This window comes from Podarcis pityusensis (assembly GCF_964106645.2).
Source record: "Podarcis pityusensis genome assembly, chromosome: 3".
NCBI classification, from domain to species: Eukaryota; Metazoa; Chordata; class Lepidosauria; order Squamata; family Lacertidae; genus Podarcis; species Podarcis pityusensis.
In genome coordinates this window covers 34,223,734-34,245,542 of record NC_138026.1, presented here as the reverse complement: position 1 = coordinate 34,245,542, position 21,809 = coordinate 34,223,734, and the positions used below count along the sequence as shown (strand labels likewise).

At 44.0% G+C, this 21,809-nt stretch overlaps 1 protein-coding gene and 1 long non-coding RNA gene across 4 annotated transcripts in view; one reads left to right on the top strand and one right to left on the bottom strand.

The window, feature by feature from the left end:
• Nucleotides 1–21,809, top strand: part of EYS (eyes shut homolog) — a 500,175-nt gene that overhangs the window by 425,265 nt on the left and 53,101 nt on the right. For all 3 annotated transcript variants that reach the window (XM_080997889.1, XM_080997888.1, XM_080997887.1), the window contains 2 exons: nt 902–1,010; nt 1,610–1,830. In XM_080997889.1, the coding sequence (XP_080854015.1) occupies nt 902–1,010; nt 1,610–1,830 (330 nt within the window). The remainder of the gene's footprint in view (nt 1–901; nt 1,011–1,609; nt 1,831–21,809) is intronic.
• LOC308472837 lies at nt 15,555–19,835 on the bottom strand. The gene is made up of 3 exons (XR_013983757.1): nt 19,558–19,835; nt 17,026–17,139; nt 15,555–15,764 (listed from the first exon to the last, which is right to left on the bottom strand). It is a non-coding gene; the product is annotated as an uncharacterized lncRNA (long non-coding RNA).

Sequence of the window (21,809 nt, the reverse complement as noted above, 5' to 3'; positions counted from 1 at the left end):
AAACAGCATTTCCGTGCACTGCTCTGGTTCGCCAGAAGCGGCTTAGTCATGCTGGCCACATGACCCGGAAGCTGTACGCCGGCTCCCTCGGCGAGACGAGCACTGCAACCCCAGAGTTGGCCACGACTAGACCTAATAGTCAGGGGTCCCTTTACCCTTTACCTTTAAGGTGCCTTACTATTGGTCAGACTATTGATCTATTTACCTCAATATTGTTTACACTGACTGACAGCAGCTCTCCAGGGTTTCAGGCAGGAATCTCTCTTAGCCCTACCTGGGATTGAACATGGAACCTTCTGCATGCAAAGTAGATGCTCTACCACTGAGTCACGACCCTCCCTTATTCAACTTTTCAGCCAAAAAAAAAAAAAAATACTCCCAAAAAGCTGCAGATCACACAAAAGACAGCCTGTGTCCTCAAGTTTTGCATTCTAAAAGGACATGACACAAAAGGAAAATGAATTCATAGGGATGAGGAAATAAACAAACTTGGGGGCAAAGTTCTTGGCTGCAATGACCAGCTGGGGTGGAATAGCTCAAGGAGAAGAGGAGCCAAAAGTTGCTCCTTGCTGGAGCAACCCTGCATCATTTCTCTTCCCTTGTCTGCTGCAGTCTGATGGTTCTTTATAAATCAGCACTTCCCTGCTTGGCCTATACATGTAGCCACCACAAGTTGTGGTGGCCACATGTGTTGGACCCAAGTGTTGGTGCTGGTTCAAAACAAGCGGTTTGTCCACTCATTTTCCTTCTGCGGCCATGCACTCTTTCACATACGTTCATCTGGGGGCTGTCACATATAGGAACCAGGCCCATGCCAGATTTAACTCTCACACTAGCAATCCATTTTCATAACAATTCCTGTTTCCCATCCCAAACAATGAGTTCTTCTGCTTCCTTCCAGCTATATGTTGCCTTCTGACAGTCCTGAAGGCTATTGCCTGCTTGAAATGACTGCAGATGAAAATTCTCCTGTACGTCGGGGGCTCTTTCTGCCACATCGGTTGACTCAGGTGAACTTGCAAATCGCAGCCCAAAGTCACACCATAACCCAACTATTTCCATTTATCTCCCAAGTCATTGGAAGCATGATTTATTAACTTCCCTTTTTATTATTAGATGGAGCAAACCTTGTTTCATGCAATCCTTTGGGTATGCTGCACATCCAATAGAAATTAGAGATAATACTCGTGTACAACTTCAGTTTATGTCAATGGGACTTGTGTTAGTGAACTGGTAGTTGTCTGAAGCAGCCTTATGTCACCCATACAGTCTCTGGATTACTTACATCAGCAGTAATCAACATGGCGGTGCCCTCCAGGTATTGTTGGACTACAAATCCCATCAGCCACAGCCAGCATGGCCCCATGGCCAAGCATAATGGGACATGGAGTTCAGCAATATCTGGAGATCACCAAGCTGTCATGAAGTTAGAATCCCAGGCACACCCATGGATGAAGCAGGAAACATTTGTACGCTTATGAGTACAAGATGAACCACGTTTCTGTGTCCTACTCCCTCAGTTTCCTTCATGAATAGAGTCTATAGGCAGTTGCAGTAAGGGCTGATTTATTTTTGTGTGTATACGCTTATTTATTGTGATCCTTTTCAGGTTACCTTTGGGCCAATATTCCTTGGGAATGTCCCAGATCACATTAAGATTCATCCGAGTTCTGGGTGGATTTATGGCTTCAGAGGCTGCATTAGGGAGTTCCAGGTGAACAACAAAGAACTCTTCATCATAGACGAAGCCTTGGGAGGAAGGAACATCGAGAACTGCAATGTCCCTGTTTGTGACTATCATCCATGCCGCAATGGTGGCACTTGCACCAGGTAGGCATCAGGTCCTTATCTTTTATTTTTAAATTCCTTCGCTGCCTGATTAGCTTCCCTCATTAAATCATTGCGCTGTGTGTGTGTTTGTGTGCATAGTTTGTTTGTTTATTTGAGGCATTTTTAATCTGCTCTTCAATTAATTTACTACAAATGTTGTTTTTCTTCCATGTTTTTAATAGCCCTTGTGGGAGTAGAACTTGTCCCTTCTGGAAAAACAATTATATTGTTTGTTTGTTGATTTATCTAAAGCATTTTTAGCCCACTCTTCAGCTAGAAAGGCTCCCAGAGCAGCTTGCATGAGTTCAATAAAAGCAAAATAACTTCCACATACAAGACTTTGTCCTTTAAAAGACAAGGCACAAAAGGAAAAATGGGATGGGGAGGGAAGAGGAAAACAAGAAAACTCAGGCACCACTTAGTAGTTACATTGTTGTTCTGATAATGGAAAGGAAGCCATTCAGGAATAGGAGGAGCCAAGTGCAGCTGGTTTCTTAGTGGAGCCAAAGGACTGATCCTGCTTCCAATTTCTCCCTCTGCCACAGCCAGGCGACAGTTGAGGGAGGGAGGAGCCTAGAAGGGCTGGTGCCTCGGTAGGGCAGAGCCCTGCGTCCAACTTCTCCCTCTGCTTCTATATGGGAGAAAAGACAATATTTCAAAAACAAAACAAAGACACCTACAACTGAAGCATGGAATACGAGGATTTCACATATTCCCAATGGAACTGAAATCAGGGAGTTGACTAAGGTGCTTCTCCCTTTAATGAATAGGAACTATTCTTTGATTCACATAGGCAGTGATAAAGTCACTTCCTGTGAGATTAGTGATAATCCCAGTCCAAACTATTCCATCGGGGAGTTGCGGAAGGCAGCGATCAGAGCAAAACTATGCAATGAACTTGAATGCAATCTATCCACCTCATTCAGAATTCAATTTTTAAAAAAGAAAATGCATTTTAAAATAGTTGAGGGTTTTTAAAGGTTTTTGTTGATGAAGACCATAAAACATGTCAAGATGCTGATTTATTACAGCAGCAGCAGCAAAACAACACCACAACTTAGAGCCTTGTTTAACAATCATGCTTGCCACATAAAGCAATTAAATAACCATTTTGACTCTGTATACAAAACTGAAATAGTTCACAGTCATCTAAAATGCTGCCAGTCTTTTAACTTAAGCTGGTTTAATAGCAGTTACAAATATCTTTCTCTTCATTGCTTGGTGTTACCGGAACATCGGAAAAGCCTTCCTAGAGATTTCATCTCTGAAAAACCACAGGCTGTTAAATAAGCAATTAAACCACAAGCTAGAAACTCAGATCTCGATTCCATAGTTTATGATAAGACTACTGGGAGATAAAGCCGAGTGCTGAAAGCTCTAATATTTTGCTTCACTGCAGGCGGAGGGCATTGAAGGCTAAGCCTCTTAGCACCAATATAGAAACATAGTGGCTGTGAATGACCGAAAGTTTGAGTTTCCAAGTTGCCTTCAAAGTACAGCGCAGGAATCCCATTCAAGAGCTCCCCCATGCAGGATCTCAGTTTCCATTAGTGCACATTCCCAATAGGAAAGAACAAACCTGAGAAAGCAACTGATTGTTTAAAGTGAGGGAATGAGATAATGCAGGGAATTCTCAAGTTTTCTTCTAAAGCGGGATTGACCAATTTGTCTCGTACCAAGGGCTGCTTTAGGGACGCGGGTGGCACTGTGGGTTAAACCACAGAGCCTAGGACTTGCTGATCAGAAGGTCAGCGGTTTGAATCCCCACGACGGGGTGAGCTCCCATTGCTCGGTCCCTGCTCCTGCCAACCTAGCAGTTCGAAAGCACGTCAAAGTGCAAGTAGAGAAATAGGTACAGCTCCAGCGGGAAGGTAAACGGCGTTTCCGTGCGCCAGAAGCGGCTTAGTCATGCTGGCCACATGACCCGGAAGCTGTATGCCTGATCCATTGGCCAGTAAAGCGAGATAAGCGCACAACCCCAGAGTCGGCCACGACTGGACCTAATGGTCAGGGATTCCTTTACTCTTTACCTAAGGGCTGCTTTAGAGCCTAATAAATACTGGGTGATAGCTGACTTCAATGGAACCGGTGTACTGATCTGTATGCTACAGCAGAGATGGAGGTGGCCCTCTCAGTGTTGCTGGACTGCAACTCCCATCCCCCCTGACCACTGGCCAAACTGGCTTGGACTGATGGGAGTTGCAGTCCAACAGCAGCGGGAAGGCCACAGGTTCTCCCATCCCCGTGTTAGTTTTCCCCTCCCTGTGCATATCAGGTTTTATTGCCACTTCCCTGTGATGGGTTTCTGTGTCCTGTGTCTGTTGGCACTCCCAATGACACAACAAGTTGCTGGAAGTGGCAGGAGGAAAGAGTGCTCTTGTGCTTGTGTCCCGCTTGCATGTTCCCCACAGGCAACCGGTTAGACGAGATGCTGGATGAGATGGGCTGTTGGCCTGATCCTGCAGGCTCTTCTTGGGTCCTGTGTAGCATTTCCATTCCAGCATGGAACTTCTCCATGTCATCCAGCAGTTAGCATGTGGCAAGGTGTATTCCCACATTGCATCAAGTTACAGAGGGTCATTGTAAAGAGGAGCTTTCTATGTGAGTAATGAAGGGACTGCAGTGGGTAGAGTATTGACTTTGGATAGGAAACCCAGGCTGAAATCTTTGCTCGGGCTTAAAGCTCACCTGGGTTGAATGAGTAGCGAACTCTCAGATGAACCTGCCTCACAGCATCATGATGAGGATAAAATGTGGAGTGCCTTGAATGGTCAGGAAGAGTAGGATATGAATGTGGTAGGTGAGTAAGTGAAATTACCTTCCAGCTCTGTGAATCTATTCACATATATCACTCTCCCTCCTCCCCTTAGTGCATGCCACTACATCAGTGATTTCCTCATTTGTGGCAAGCCATGGTTTGTTGTTACATCCGTATAGGCAAACTGTGATTTGCACTTGCCACCCAAACCAGAATTACAAACTAGAAGGCATAAACATGTCAGTGACTCTCGAGTACAATCCGGATCTGTTAAAATTTGTAGGGTTGAAATGCTCTCAAGATGCATTCTGTGCCTAGAGTAAGAATTTTAGCTCAGAGAAACTGTGTTTAGTCTGCCAGTTGAGCGGTCAAATCTCTTCAGACTCCTATGGTGCAGAAGGTTCTTTTTTTAAAAGCAGAGAAGATAATGTGCCGCATTTTCATCAGGGTTTGGCAGGAATTAAAAGGCTGTAGTGTTGTGGAAACAGCTCATAGAATTCCCATATCAATGATCGTGTCAAAAACACATTGGTAGTGGTTGATGAATAAATGTATTTCTGGCTGCTTAAAAGCTTGTCAAAATGTAAACATACATGAGCTTAGTTTTCATAGTGCTGAGCAAAACCAGAAAGTTAATTACACTCATACACGAGTGTGCTTTCAACGTCCTGAACTATTCTCATAAGCAATTATTCTTACTGTTGTTGTTCGGCAAGTATTGGAACAGCAGATGGCTCCATTAATGTTAATCAATTAATTAAGCCCGGAAAATCAAAGCCAATTAACAATAAATTTCAATAGAGAGTAGCTTATCTTCAGACTTCAGAACACTGCAAACAGTGTAATTATCAAAATCTCCGAGAAGACTGGTTTCCCAAGGATGAACTAGTGACCTTTCAAGTATAGCTTTCTTACAAAACAAATACCAATTTTTGTTCAAGAAGGAAGGTGATAACGGAAAAAATACATTCCTTGCATTTGAAGAAAATGCTGCAGCTGTAAGGACATCCCGCACCCCACCCCACGTGCTATTTGTAAATATGAAGGTATTGCAAAGCCACTATACAAAGTCTCTAGTACTCTTTCCTTCCAAGAGAAAACTGACCTTGTAGCAGCTGCTGTTAGAAGTTCTCACTTGCTCAGGGACAATGTGAAACAGTGGGATGACATTTTTCCAGCACTCAAATCACACTGACATCTGTGGGCTCAAATTGGAATGTTGTTTTTTTTTATTTCAATAAGTTAATTTAGGCACACTCCAGATTAGGCCTGAATAAACTCACAGAAGTTCAGCTTGATTCATATCCAGCCTAGGGGAGCTTCCAGCCCTACCTTCTGCCCATGAGACAAATGTCAGAGGCAACCAGGGGAGCTTGTGGGTGGCGATGGGGCTTCCATTAGCCCGTAAAAATGTTTGGGGTCATCAGGGACTGCATTCTGCCATGGCACTGGGAATGGGGGAGAAACTTGATTATGTTCACATTTAAAGGTGAATCGGCCATATTTGAACTTTCTGAAATAAAATGTGAACACCACTATCTTCGGAATGCACATGTCTCTCAATCTTGCAATGCAGCTCACCAGCCAAGTAAGGTGCACAAAAATGTATACACTAGGGTAATATGTATGTAAAAATGTGTATATTCCTGACAATAACATGCCAAAAATGAATTATATTAGGGAAAGTTGCTTTGCAAAGTGGTGTTTATTGGGCAAAATTGCATACAAAAATACTAAAGCGCTGATGAATTTTCACAAGGGGTTGTTTTTGTTTTGTTGTTTTGGAGGGGGATGCAAATTGCTACAGAGATTTGGAGAACTGAATTTAATACGGGGGGGATGAAAAACTGAGAGAACCAAAATTGACAGGTCCTTCCATCCCTGCCAGGCCCAACCTAAATGCTCCCAAGTTCACTAGGAACTCCAGGATATGGCTGTAGAAAGTACAAGTAGTGGTTAAATTTCCTGTAGTTTCTGGCAACCCTAGATGTTGTGTACCATTGTTTTGTTTGTTTAGTCGTTTAGTCGTGTCCGACTCTTCGTGACCCCATGGACCAGAGCACGCCAGGCACTTCTGTCTTCCACTGCCTCCCGCAGTTTGGTCAGACTCATGTTTGTAGCTTCGATGACACTATCCAACCATCTCGTCCTCTGTCGTCCCCTTCTCCTTGTGCCCTCCATCTTTCCCAACATCAGGGTCTTTTCCAGGGAGTCTTCTCTTCTCATGAGGTGGCCAAAGTATTGGAGCCTCAGCTTCACGATCTGTCCTTCCAGTGAGCACTCAGGGCTGATTTCCATAAGAATGGATAGGTTTGATCTTCTTGCAGTCCATGGGACTCTCAAGAGTCTCCTCCATCACCATAATTCAAAAGCATCAATTCTTCAGCGATCAGTCTTCTTTATGGTCCAGCTCTCACTTCCATACATCACTACTGGGAAAACCATAGCTTTTACTATACGAACCTTTGTTGGCAAGGTGATGTCTCTACTTTTTAAGATGCTGTCTAGGTTTGTCATTGCTTTCCTCCCAAGAAGCAGGCGTCTCTTAATTTCGTGGCTGCTGTCACCACCTGCAGTGATCATGGAGCCCAAGAAAGTAAAATTTCTCACTGCCTCCTGTCAGGGAACTGACATCGGAGCTAGAGGCGGAGGGGAGGCTCTCAAATGATGCTGGAGAAGGGCCCAGCAGGGAGAGAGGCAGCTCAGCAGATGGGGAGGCAAATCAGCGCAACACCAGAGATAAAGGGGGGCAGATGGGGGAATCAGCGAGAGGGCTCCAGGACTCTTCACCGGACACCAGCGGGGAGAGCACAGGTCCTCCGCTACCCACGCCCTCCCTGCGCAGAAGGCTTCCGCGCAGGGAGAGTAGGAGGAGAATTGGCGTCAAACAACTTTTATGTTGGAAAAGGTTTAAGAAACGCCCACTGACGGATTCTGCTAGCGACTGAGGCAGCCACGAAGTGAAGGGCTGTCCAGACAGAAAGGTTTAAACAAGGCAACATAGCCAGGAGAGGCGGCAACTTACGCACGAGCAACCCATACTCATTACACCTCCATTTCTTCCCCTTCTATTTCCAGGAGGTGATGGGACCAGTTGCCATGATCTTCGTTTTTTTGATGTTGAGCTTCAGACCATATTTTGCGCTCTCCTCTTTCACCCTCAATAAAAGGTTCTTTAATTCCTCCTCACTTTCTGCCATCAAGGTTGTGTCATCTGCATATCTGAGGTTGTTGATATTTCTTCCAGCAATCTTAATTCCGGCTAGGGATTCATCCAGCCCAGCCTTTCGCATGATGAATTCTGCATATAAGTTAAATAAACAGGGAGACAAAATACAGCCTTGTCGTACTCCTTTCCCAATTTTGAACCAATCAGTTGTTCCATATCCAGTTCTAACTGTAGCTTCTTGTCCCACATAGTGATTTCTCAGGAGACAGATGAGGTGATCAGGCACTCCCATTTCTTTAAGAACTTGCCATAGTTTGCTGTGGTCGATACAGTCAAAGGCTTTTGCATAGTCAATGAAGCAGAAGTAGATGTCTTTCTGGAACTCTCTAGCTTTCTCCATAATCCAGTGCATGTTTGCAATTTGGTCTCTGGTTCCTCTGCCTCTTCTAAATCCAACTTGCACTTCTGGGAGTTCTCGGTCCACATACTGCTTGAGCCTTCCTTGTAGAATTTTAAGCATAACCTTGCTAGCATGTGAAATGAGTGCAATTGTGTGGTAGTTGGAGCATTCTTTAGCACTGCCCTTCTTTGGGATTGGGATGTAGACTGATCTTCTCCAGTCCTCTGGCCACTGCTGAGTTTTCCAAACTTGCTGGCATATTGAGTGTAGCGCCTTAACAGCATCATCTTTTAAAATTTTAAATAGTTCAGCTGGAATACCATCACTTCCACTGGCCTTGTTATTTGCAGTGCTTTCTAAGGCCCATTTGACTTCGCTCTCCAGGCTGCTGGCTCAAGGTCAGCAACCACACTACCTGGGGTGTACGAGACATCCATATCTTTCTGGTATAGTTCCTCTGTGTATTCTTGCCACCTCTTCTTGATGTCTTCTGCTTCTGTTAGGTCCTTACCACTTTTGTCCTATATTATGGTAATCTTTGAACGAAATGTTCCTTTCATATCTCCAATTTACTTGAACAGATCTCTGGTTCTTCCCATTCTGTTGTTTTCCTCTATTTCTTTGCATTGCTCGTTTAAGAAGGCCTTCTTGTCTCTCCTTGCTATTTTTTGGAAATCTGCATTCAATTTCCTGTCTCTTTCACTATCTCCCTCGCATTTTGCTTGCCTTCTCTCCCCCGCTATTTGTAAGGCCTCATTGGACAGCCACTTTGCTTTCTTGCATTTCCTTTTCATTGGGATGGTTTTTGTTGCTGCCTCCTGTATAATGTTGCGAGCCTCCATCCATAGTTCTTCAGGCACTCTGTCCAGCAAATCTAAATCCTTAAACCTGTTCCTCACTTCCACTGTGTATTCATAAGGGATTTGATTTAGATTGTATCTTACTGGCCCAGTGGTTTTTCCTACTTTCTTCAGTTTAAGCTTGAATTTTGCTATAAGAAGCTGATGATCTGAGCCACAGTCAGCTCCAGGTCTTGTTTTTGCTGACTGTATAGAGCTTCTCCATCTTTGGCTGCAGAGAATATAATCAATCTGATTTCGATGCTGCCCATCTGGTGATGTCCACGTGTAGAGTCGTCTCTTGTGTTGTTGGAAAAGCGTGTTTGTGATGACCAGCTTGTTCTCTTGACAGAACTCTATTAGCCTTTGCCCTGCTTCGTTTTGCTCTCCAAGGCCAAACTTGCCAGTTGTTCCTTTTATCTCTTGATTCCCTACTTTAGCATTCCAGTCCCCTATAATGAGAAGAACATCCTTCTTTGGTGTCACTTCAATAAGGTGTTGTAAGTCTTCATAGAATTGGTCAATTTCAGTTTCTTCAGCACCAGTAGTTGGTGCATAAACTTGGATTACTGTTATGTTAAAAGGTCTGCCTTGGATTTGTATCGAGATCATTCTGTCATTTTTGAGATTGCATCCCAGTACAGCTTTTGCCACTCTTTTGTTGACTATGATGCCCACTCCATTTCTTTTGTGGGTTTCTTGCCCACAGTAGTAGATATGATGGTCATCCGAACTGAATTCGCCCATTCCCGTCCATTTTAGTTCACTGATGCCCAGGATGTCAATATTTATTCTTGCCATCTCACTTTTGACCACATCCAACTTACCCAGGTTCATGGTTCTTACATTCCAGGTTCCTATGCAATATTTTTCTTTACAGCATTGGACTTTCCTTTCGCTTCCAGGCATATCCACAACTGAGCGTCCTTTCGGCTTTGGCCCAGCCGCTTTATCAGCTCTGGATCTACTTGTACTTGTCCTCCGCTCTTCCTCAGTAGCATGTTGGACGCCTTCCGACCTGAGGGGCTCATCTTCCAGCGTCATAACTTTTATATGCCTGTTGTCTTTGTCCATGGAGTTTTCTTGGCAGGGATACTGGAGTGGCTTGCCGGTTCCTCCTCCAGGTGGATCACGTTTGGTCAAAACGCTCCACTATGACCTGTTCATCTTGGGTGCCCTGCTCGGCATAGTTCATAGCTTCTATGAGTTCTTCAAGCCCCTTCGCCATGGCAAGGCAGTGATCCATGAAGGGGTGTGTACCATTATATAGGCCCTAATGGAATCTCCAACCACCATCCATGATACCTCCATGCCACTGCAACAAAGCATGTTTAGGTGGAAAGGAATGAGGCAACGGGAAACAGGATTTGTGGCAGACTGAGCCTATTGCAAGCTGAGACAGAATTATGCATGGGGTTGGGCTTGTAATGCTTTTTTAAGCTCCCTTTTCTGAACTTTAGCAGCAGCATTAATTACTATATAATATTGCTGAGTTCATACAGTTCTTCCCCAGCAAGTAGAGCTGTTGTGATTTGGAATGCTATCTGGATCATGATGGCACAAGTGTGACGGGCACCTATTGGAACGCCAGCACCATTGCTGATGGTGAGGGACACAAATCACATACCCATAGCATGTTATGTGCCAGAGCTTAGCTGGCGAAGAGGAGTTTTGCACCAGTGCCAAAGCAAACTGTGAGGAAAGCCTGAGCAGTTTTAGCAGTGACGTTGCGTCTTTAGACTTTGCCTTGACACTGTCTGCTGATGTGAAAGCACTGAGGAGCTTCTGAAGACTCTGCCTTGATAAAAATCCATTTCAGCTTCTCTGGGAGTCTCTTCTTTGAGGAATAAGCACTCCCCACACACACATGCACATGAACACTCGTCAACCAGCCCACAAAAAGATAGTGAGGGCAAAAGCTAAAGCTATTCTCCCCACCCAAGGAGACTCCCTCCCCACCTATCACATGTAGAGTAGCTTCTGCCCTATCATATTTGGTTAGGGCTTGTAAGACAATTCTGCAAAGGCCGTACTCTGGCACCAGAGGAATGCTTTGAATTGATTGTTTGTATAAGCCTTGATCTGAATTGATTGTCTTGCCTTTCCATTTCTACAAAGACATTTTTTGCAGGTTAGCTAGCAGAGTTAACCTTTGCAATATTTACAGAGGTGGGAAATAAATAAATTGACTGTAACTGATGGAAGTACCTTGCATTGCAATCCTAAGCATATTTTCCAGGACAGAAACCTCACTGATCTCAGTGACGCTTTATTAATGAATAAACGTCTACAGGACTGGACGGCACATGACACATTTGTACAGGCAGATTAAAACCCCACATTTTGCATAGGTCTAGGGAACAGAGCAAAGGACAACCCCCCCCTCCCTGCACTTCTTATTTCTGTAGGATTCCTCTGTCAAGTTGAGCTTGTCCTATCTACAGCAATCATGAAAAGGAAGACATATTGTGTTCATTAAAACAAACTGCCGAAACCCTTCTAGGACATAAAAGTATACAAATAAAGTTCTAGCCTGCCTACATACCACCTTTGGGATTTTAATATTACAGTCCAAGGCATGTTTACTCACAAGTAAGTCCCATTGTATTCTATGCTAGTGTGCACCTAAATCACTTATCCCTCACTTAAAGGCACAAGGGCTACCATTATGGCATGTTGTTTGGTCTTCCCTTAAATGAGATAAGGAAATGACCTGATTCTTCAAGGTCACCTCCATACTGTCACTATTTGGTAGAAGGGATTTGGCATACTAGACATGATGCATCCTGTTCATGCAAACACTCTCATTGGCACAATGAAACTTCCCCTTCCGTTCTTCTCTCCACCATCCCCCTCACACACAAAATCTGTTCTGGGGATTTTCCTAACCTTCTGGAGCAGATTTCTGGTGATGGTGAGAGGATCATTGAGAGGGGAGATGGATGGGAGGTTCTATTGCACAAGCAGGACAACTTCATTGTTTACAACCCAATGTGGGTTAAAGTGTTCCCTTGGTCTGATACAACAAACCTACTTTTTCTCTCATCTTTTAAAATGACCTTTTGCAGTAAGGAAAGTGACAGGGAAATACACTAAAAAAGAGTAGGATTATGATTGCACAAACAAATCAGGATGGAGATTTCATAAACAGGTCATCCAGTGGGTCCTAACGGTTAAGCGGTTCAAATGTAAGCCAGGATTTAGTTTAGCTTCTAGGTACATTTGGGAATTTCTGAGTTTCTAACACTATGCTACCAACAGAGCACCTCTGCTTTCCTTTGGTCTTAATTGAGCTTGCTAAGCACAGTAAGGAAAAAGGCTTCCAATTAGGAAGGAAAAGTACCAACACTGTATATACTGCGATGCCTGAGAGATCTCTTTTCATGAGAATGAGGATCACTTTTGGAGTAGAACATATTTCAGTGGGGATAGAGAGCACAAATATTCTCCAAAGATGAGTCTTTATCCATTATTATTTGCCCAATTATCAACACTAATATTGCGTTCTCTGCTTTTACAACCTTCGGAAATTCGCTTTGGGAGTCAAACTCTTTTAGAATGCTTGCTCTGCAGAGGAGAGGGTGGCAAGCACTACAGGCCTTTAAGCTCTTCAGGCAGCAAATCAGATCTTTGCAAAATGCATAATTCTTCCCAATGTGTATGGCAATGGGGCCTTGGTGTAGTCAAAGAGCCACTTACATTGTTTTTCTAACAGATTTCATTACCAATGCCCTTGCCAGTTGGCACATGTGAGCGATTAGCTTGGAATGTGAAGAATCCTTTTGGACCTTCTGGGAGCCTCTTTATACAAATGAGATTTCTTCTTCAGTGAGTTGCGGGAAAGTCACCTAACTGTCATACAATTGCAGCGCCAGATTGGGAAGGGGTGGGGGGTGGGGAAGAAATATTAATATTATTGAATGTTGTCCAAGGAGTAGTTTGCAAAGGAGTCTGAGAACTGTAATGAAATTAAAATGACTGGATTGGTAAAGAGCCCATTGCAGGCAGTCTTTGCATCACACCTTTGCAGCAAGGTCAAACAAGCTGGTGTGCGGAGAAGAGAGAAGAGGCCCGTCTCCATCTGCCTCTCGCTTGACACAGATGCAAGTCATTTGCCCTGATCGATCCTTCTAGGCACATGAGACCATTTTAACTTACATTCTATCTTCCCACCAAGGCTCTTCAAGGAAAAAGTGGCATTTTTAGCAGCACAGGTATCTTTGGAAACTCTTACACACACAAAAACCTAATCTGACATTCTTTGGCTGGAGTACTGAATGGCAATTGCTGTAAGCATTCCAGTTACTTACCGTAATTTTCGCTCCAAAACACGCACTTTTTTGCTCCTAGAAAGTAAGGAAAAATGCCTGTGCGTGTTACGGAGCGAATGCACTCATGGCTGCCGTCAGTCAAGCAAAGCGGGAGCCGCTTGCAGGGCTTCTGTCCCGCTCTAGCTTTGCTTGCTTTACAGCCAGGAGGAGGGGGAGGAGCCGGGGAGGAGGGAGGGAAGGAGAGCCATGGCAGCAAAGTGGGCAGCAGCCGCTTACACGGGAGAAGGGACAGACGGGAGCCATAGCGAGCCGGAAAAAGCGCCACGTAGCCAGCAACAGCTGCTGCAGCCTCAGCCAGCAAAGGTCCGTGCGCTCTCTTAATGGAGCAATGAGGCTGCAGAGGGACGGCAGGGCACAGGAGGGCTCTGAGCCACGAGCACAGTGAAAACCAGTAAAAAGGCTGCTGGGGACAGGAGGGCACGGGATGAGGGAGAGGGGGAAATTACGATTCTCCCAGCGTCTCAGCTGATCCGCTGAGCAGGACTTGGGTTGCAGGGGATTCGCCATTAGCTGCGTAAAGCAGCAAAGAGGGAGAGAAGGAGCAAAGCGGGAGAGGAAAGGAGCTGTTTACACTGCTGTAAGTGGCTGCTGTCTGGTTGGCTCCTTTAAAGCAACAGTGCTCTTTCCCTCCCCCCTCCCCGCTCAGCTCACCGAAAAGCTCCTTTTCCACACACCCCACGCGAGCTCCTTCTCCCCTTAAACCCCTCTCCTGCATCATTAGCAGCATCCTTCTCCACACACCCCATGCGTGTTCCTTCTCCCCTTAGACCCCTCGCCTGCATTATTAGCCGCATCCTTCTCCACACACCCCATGCGTGTTCCTTCTCCCCTTAGACCCCTCGCCTGCATTATTAGCCACATCCTTCTCCACACACACCCCTTAAACCCCTCTTCTGCATTATTAGCAGCATCCTTCTCCACACACCCCATGTGTGCTCCTTGTCCCTTGAATGCTTTTCCTTCCCTCCCCACTTAAAACGTGGTTACAAAGCACGGATCCACATGGATCCTCAGGATTTTTGCACTGGGTCATCCCAAGTTCACCATCAGATCACATAGCATATCCATGGCTACAGCCTGCACCAAAAAACACACACGCACCCACTGTTTCATGGGGCTGCAATGGCGCAAAAACGTGGTTACAAAGCATGGATCCACATGGATCCTCAGGATTTTTGCATTGGGCTACCCCAAACTCACTGTCAGATCATGTCTGTGGCCACAGCATGAACCACAAAAATCATATATCCACTGTTTCGTTTAGAATATTTTTTTCTTGTTTTCATCCTCTAAAAACTACGTGCATGTTATGGTCAGGTGCGTGTTATAGAGTGAAAAATATGGTATCCATAAAGGTTCAGGGCAGGCAGCAATGTAAAGAGCCCATTCCTGACATTCTGTTTCTCCTGGGAGTACACAGTAGACATGGCTACATGAGCCAAATGATATTGCCAGTGATTTTGAGGGAGTCACTGCCTACCAAACCTTTCACCACTAATGGGAGCTACCAGAACAGTGTGGTTCTTGCACCATTTGTAACACGTGCAACATCCTTTGACATGGAGAAGGTTGATGGCGTTAGGGCTCATTTGGTCATTCCCAAGAGATCAGAAGCTGATATCGGGTCCCAAGCACAAAAATGTTCCTTTTTTCCCCTGCCCTCAACATTAGAAAATAGGAGGTTCTAAGAATGCATGTATTTTCCTCTTCAGTGATTTACTTCTGCCTGCAGTAGGGGAAGCATGTGAGGATCTTTCATTTATAGAGAGAGGACAATAGAGAGGATTGATTTGGTACATTAATTACACAATTGCCACTTTCCCCAGCTTGGCAGCTTCCATATATTTTGGACTCCAGCTGTCATCAGTTCCAGCCAGCTTGGCCCGTGGTCAGGGATTATGGGAAATGTAGTCCAGAATACTGGAGGCCCCAAGGTTGAGGAAGTCTGCACTGTCATAGAGGCAAATATTATTGGTTATATTGTGCCATGACATCATCAGTTTCCCAAGTGATTCCTGACTGGCTGCAGTCACAGCGAAGAACTCTGTTAAAACTCTTTTTTTTTTTTAAAGTAGGAGTGAAAGTAAAATGAAATTGGTGCCAAAATACATCAAATTGAGGAACAATGACTGTGAACAGGTGCAAAAGCAGTATATATTTGTAAACCTTTTCACCTCCACCTCCAATATAGCAACTTTTGAATTGAAAACAGGGTTGAAAAGCCAGCAGAACATTATCACAGCCAGTATCCAATAGATGACCCTGCCATACATTTCAATATTTCACAGATGGAAATAGGTACCGTTGTAAATTTGCAGCATTTATTCCCATGCCATGCGTCACCAGCTGAGTCCTCTTCTCCCATCACAGATTGCTGATGACTCTTCTCCACTTGCTGTGTGTTGCATTCATTTACTCTGCAATAACCTGTCCCTCACTCGTTTTTGTACCAGGATGATGAGAACAAGAGAGAAAAGAGAATATTTTAATAGAATGTACACTCTCCCAATGGATCTGAAAATACTTTTTTATAAAGCAGTTGCAACACAAACACATTCATCAGTATTTTCAATCTGGCTAGAAAGGTACAAAGGTGGAGGGAAAGGAAGAAATATACAGTGGTACCTCAGGTTAAGTACTTAATTCGTTCCGGAAGTCCATTCTTAACCTGAAAATGTTCTTAACCTGAAGCACCACTTTAGCTAACGGGACCTCCTGCTGCCGCTGCGCTACCGGAGCACGATTTCTGTTCTCATCCTGAAGCAAAGTTCTTAACCTGAAGCACTATTTCTGGGTTAGCGGAGTCTGTAACCTGAAGCATATGTAACCTGAAGCGTATGTAACCCAAGGTACCACTGTACTGGCATTCTGTGTGCATACACATTCATTTTACACATGTACATGGGAGATCTCTATCCTTTACACTACCCCAATATTTTGAAACCTATCGTACACACATAAATATTGCTTTCAGCTCTGTCTTGCCTTGTTTGACCCTGTACAACAGGGTGGAGAACTTGTGACCTTTCAGGTGTTGTTAATGCTGTAGCTCCCATTATGCCTAATCATTGGCTAGGCTGGATGTGGCTAATGTACCCCAACGATATCTGGAGGGCCACAGGTTCCCTACTCCTGCTGGATGATAAGTTCTTGGGAGCAAGGTCCTGTATCATGATTCACACAGCACTGTTCAGATTAGGCTTGATGTGGCAGGCTCAGATGCAGGAGGAGGAAGTGGATGAAACACAGGGGGAGGAGGGATCTGAGTTGGAGGAGGGGAAACTCTCCTGTCCACCTCAGCTTCAGTCACATGGGAAGAGAGAGCAGGGGTGCCAGCCCCAACTTTCCTGTGGAATGGAGAGCCTCAATGGAGGCTGGGGAGGGCTTAGAGCAGTCAGCCGGGAGAAGCAGAACTGGAGGTGGCAACAACAACAACTGAGGAGGAGGCTGCAGTCTTGTTGCATGACACGAGGCATCACCTTCCCAGATAGGAACAGAACCACCCACCTTCATGGAGTGCATATTTGCAATTCCAACATTCTCACAAGGCAAGCAAGTCTTGTGAGTGAGCATACCAGGTGGGGTGTGGAAACTTGTTGGGACATCTTCATTGCTTCCATCCCATTCTGAACTTCTTGTGCTGCTCTTTAACTCCTGAAACATGACCCATGAGCCTTGCATCTGCTGCTGAGCCTTACCATCATGTGCCTGAATAAGGGTGTTTTTTGGTCAAAGTAAGAACCACAGCTTGCATGCCTTGGAGCCAGAGTCAGGACAGCCCGTCTCAGTACTTTAAATATCTGAATACTTCCCTGAGAGGTAGGAGAGAACATGAATGTAATTAACAATAACAACAGGCATCCAAATGATTTCTACCAGCTTTTCATGAGGATCACTAAAAATGTATTTTGTCTGGGGAATTCTGAATTGTCATTTTCAGTGTATATGACCCAGAGAGAGAAAGAAAAGGCTATGAGAACCAGTTGGAGAAAGTAGGACATCTGCATGCACATACTATAATGGCAAAGCCTCTATCCTCCATTTTGTAAGTTTTGATATTAATATTGTCTTCCTTTCAAGTAAAGCTATCATATTTTTCACGTTTTAAATGGATGGGTTATCAAGTCTTAATGATGTCAGGCTTTAATTGCTTTGCGGTTGCATCCTCTTAGTGAGCTAATGCAATAAATAATATTGAAATCTAATTTTAGAAATAATGTTTTGTGAAATGGAAGAATGCAAAGCGATAAATTTTTGTTTTATTTCTTTTATGAGCTTTGTATGTCGGTATATAGATCTATAGCGCCATGGTTTATGCCAGTTCGAGACTCCAAGCTAAATTATAAAGTCTGCTTTCAGCTCCAACAAATCTTCCCAGGACTGTGCTGCATTTTACTTAATATCAAGGACAAGTGGATTCTGTGTGTACAATAGCATGATTTGTTTATCGTGCACAGCTAAAGACAAGGCACGGACTGAGCAATATTTTTTACCTAAAAGCAGTTTTCCTATAAAACCAAACTCCTCCAAAAGACGAAGCTTGTCAAAATTTCCTGACTATGATTTAGGTCAAAACAGTGCTTTAAAACGCTCTGAATTGACGCAGGAGGGTAGTTGTCCTTGAACAGTTATTTGATCTGCTTCCTATGCACAGAGATGAAAGTGCAGTATCGTGATTTGATAGAAACAAGTGTAGCATCCTCAAGGCATGAACTCATCTTGCTAAGTACAACTGGAAAGTGTAAAACAGGCAAGCTGTGGATGAGATTGTGACTTGGAAGGATGGAGGAGCCTAGTTTGCAGTGTCATAGTGGGGTTAACCTTGGACTTTAACAAAAGGAGATGGATGAGTAGCTGGCTGAGCTGGTGGGCTCCATAAACAGGGGTGCTGAAGGAAGTCCTGCATTTGAAGCAAACCAAATCCAGTGGCACCTCAGGTTAAGTAATTAATTCATTCTGGAGGTCTATTCTTAACCTGAAACTGTTCTTAACCTGAAGCACCACTTTAGCTAATGGGGCCTCCTGCTGCCACTGCACCGCCGGAGCATGATTTCTGTTCTCATCCCGAGGGAAAGTTCTTAACCTGAGGTACTATTTCTGGGTTAGCAGAGTCTGTAACCTGAAGCGTATGTAACCTGAAGCATCTGTAACCCAAGGTACTACTGTACTGGCTTGTTAAAGGGGTTGTAGAGATTGCTGAGCCTATTATGGGCTATGCTGTTGAACCATATTTAATCATTTTAGTATTTTTTTTCTTATTTTTACCCCACCCAATAAGATTGTGAGCCATCATTGCAAACATAATTTTTATCACCAGTTCTGAACTCTGCATTTTATCCAGGACTGATGCCAGCCTTCTATTACCAGCTTAGTCTTTCTCCTGCTCCTCCACCTCCTGCTTCCCTGCTTGCCAGAATCATATCAAGCATTAAAGGAGGGCTCAGGTAAACAAGAGGAGAGAGAGAAGCAGAATGAAGATTCTGCTTGGCAGATGTGTCAAGGCAAGCACTCTATAGATGCTCCCACTGGTGGAAGTGGGGAGGCTTTTCCTCTGCAGCCATCTATACACACACCCAAAGGAAAATATGTTACAAGGGATTGCTGGACCCTCTAGGACAGGGTTTCCCAAATGTGGGTCTCTAGCTGATTTTGGACTACAATTCCCATCATCCCTGACCACTGGTCCTGCTAGCTAGGGATGATGGGAGTTGTAGTCCCAAAAAAGCTGGAGATCCAAGTTTGGGAAACTCCGCTCTAGAAAAAGTTGGTTGGTAGAGATGTTTAATACCCACCCCCTTTTCTTCCAGTGCAGCCTAAATTTTAATGACACCTGTAGTTTATGACTGGCACAGTGGGGGAGCCTGTAGCCTAGGTTTATTTTATTGATTCCTTGGAATTTTGTGAGAAAACACTGCATCTCTGAAGAGCAGCCTTTGAACGCTTGGCTGGTAAAAAGCTTTAGAAAGTGGAGCTGGCATGAAAGTCCTTTTGCCACAGAACAGGACACCTCCATGATTAATTTGGGCAAAGAGGTTGCCATCATTTTATGATATTTAAATAAAAATAGCATTGTCGATAAAATAATCCCCCCCTCTCCGAGTGCGTTTTCCACATAAAACTGGTTTCAGAATGTCAGAAACACTGCAAAGTTTAAATTCCTTAGGTGAGCAAGGAACAGTCTGCAGATCATCTGTATTTCAGGCTGGCATCTGAAATAATTCAAGGCTTACCAGAGGAAAACTCCTGCTGTGCCGTGGGCTGTTTGGCCGCTTGGCACCTATTTGAGAGGGCTCCGGGTATTTCTGGTTTCCTCTGCCTGTCTATCCAAAGAGTCTGTACCACAGGACTTCAGAAGGAAGGAGGGAAATCAGAAAAAAACTATTTTCAGTAAAGCCTTTTGGGAATTGGAATAATCATGCCTACCAGCATTCTCCTGCCAATGCTTCTCCACCCCACTCCCATTATCTTTGCTACTCACTGCATTTATTTAAAAGATCTTTTTGTTCCCAGAACATACATAATTGTTTAAATAATGGTTCCTATTTGGTGCTGCTTTTTTCAGCAGAGACTGTCATTAGAGCTCCCCCCCCCACACACAAAAAAGGTAAATCTCATATTCTGTAAGCTCCCCCCCCCCCCATTTTCTTTTAACACCAACTTTCACGGTGCTTTACCACGTCTTTTTCACGTGCCCTTCCGATTCTTTTTTCTGTGAAACAGAGGGAAGAGGTTTGAGGGATAGCTCAGTCAGTAGAGCATGAGAGTTTTAATCTCAGGATTGTGGGTTCAAGCCCCACATTGGGCAAAAGATTCTTAGATTTTCCAGGTTGTTGGACTAGATGAGCCTCACGGTCACTTCTAACTCTATGATTCTATTGTTCTATCCATGCCAATTAAATTGGGTTATGCCACTCCCCCAATATTAACTGCCAGAGCTTCAGGTAGCTACAGCAGGGAAGACTCCTCTTTAAAAATAGAGGGGTAGAGGTTCAGTTCAGAGGAGGATGTTCATCTTTAGAAAAATTGGGCTTATTCAAGGGTAAGGAACAATTGCATTAAAGATAGATTCAAAGGACTTGTTCAGCTGCTGCTTTTTAAATGGTGAAAGCAAATGGGAGATATATGAAAATCAATTGTGTGGTTGAAGTCTCTAAGCATGCATCTCTTCCCAAGGTTTTGAAGCCCCCACCTGATTGTAAGCAGCAGCAACCATCTCCGTTGAAAAGCATTACCTTGACCATTGTACATCCTAGCAACCCTTTGATGACAGAGTCACAATCGATGAGCACACTTGCATGTAGCAACTGCAAGTCTGCAAGTCTGCACGTCCTTTGAGAATGTTCCTAGATTCTGGATCTAGATACTAGATTCAAGCCTGTAATCTATTTACCTGGGAGCAAGCCCCCCCCCCCCCTGAATTCAGTGGTACTTACTTCAGAGTGAACATGGAAATCTGTTTGCTTGGCTTCTCTGGACTGGCAGAATACATATGGAAAAAAACTTGACTATAAAATAAGGAGCTTTTTTATTTTATTTAGAAAAACTTAATGTATCTTTCATACCAGGGCTTAGAATGTTATTTGTATGGTATTCCTCATAATTTGTGCCAATAAAACTGACGTCACGTTTAAGCCCAAAGCTGTATAGACTGAGCATCTCTTGGGTAGAATTGAGATGACAGAACTATGCAGATTGCAGCATAAGGGAGAGATATCTCGCAAATCGTGCCAAGTTGATTTGAAGCACAGGATCATTTAGAAGGTAACAAATGTTATTAGGCTGGTCTTTGTTTCCTTAATTCTCTTTTTTCTTAAGGCAGGCTTTTTCTTGAGCTACCTGCAAACAGCCTGCAGCCAAAGAGACATGCAGGGGAATAACTTGAATTTGTAAGACAGAAGGAATCGCCTCACTTTTTACTCCATTACTTCATTTCAGAGGGGATGAAGGTCCAGATTTAGGAGAGAGTAGGAAGCAAAAGAAGGTCACGGGCCAGAATTAAGGGGCAGGGAAGCAGAAGAAGCACAATATACCATTATATTCACTCCAAGCTGTTGGATCAATGGTTCTGTTTGAAGGCAACTGTAATGAGTTCACCTTCTTGCTGTTACCAGCAGGTGTCCCTATGGCTGATGGTACCCCTAAAAGAAAGAATATCTATTTGTTTCACATTTAAGGAAGATAGACCTCTGGAGGTGTACAGTACCTGTGGTCTAGTCATGTACAGCACTCAAAGAGGGGAAAGTGAGTAGAAAAGAAAATGTCTTTCTCATCTTGAAGTAATTTAGCAGACAAACTCAAGTCCATCCTTACAGTCTACTGTGGTTAAAAGAAAATCAGATTTTGGATTTAAAAAAAAGATCATGGGATGCTGTGTTTATTTAAGTTCTTCCTTTAAACAGCATTTACTCTTAATGAAGTTTGTGCCTAGTTACTCATGCATAATGACTGTGGAAATCAATAAGATTTGTTTAAACACAAGTGG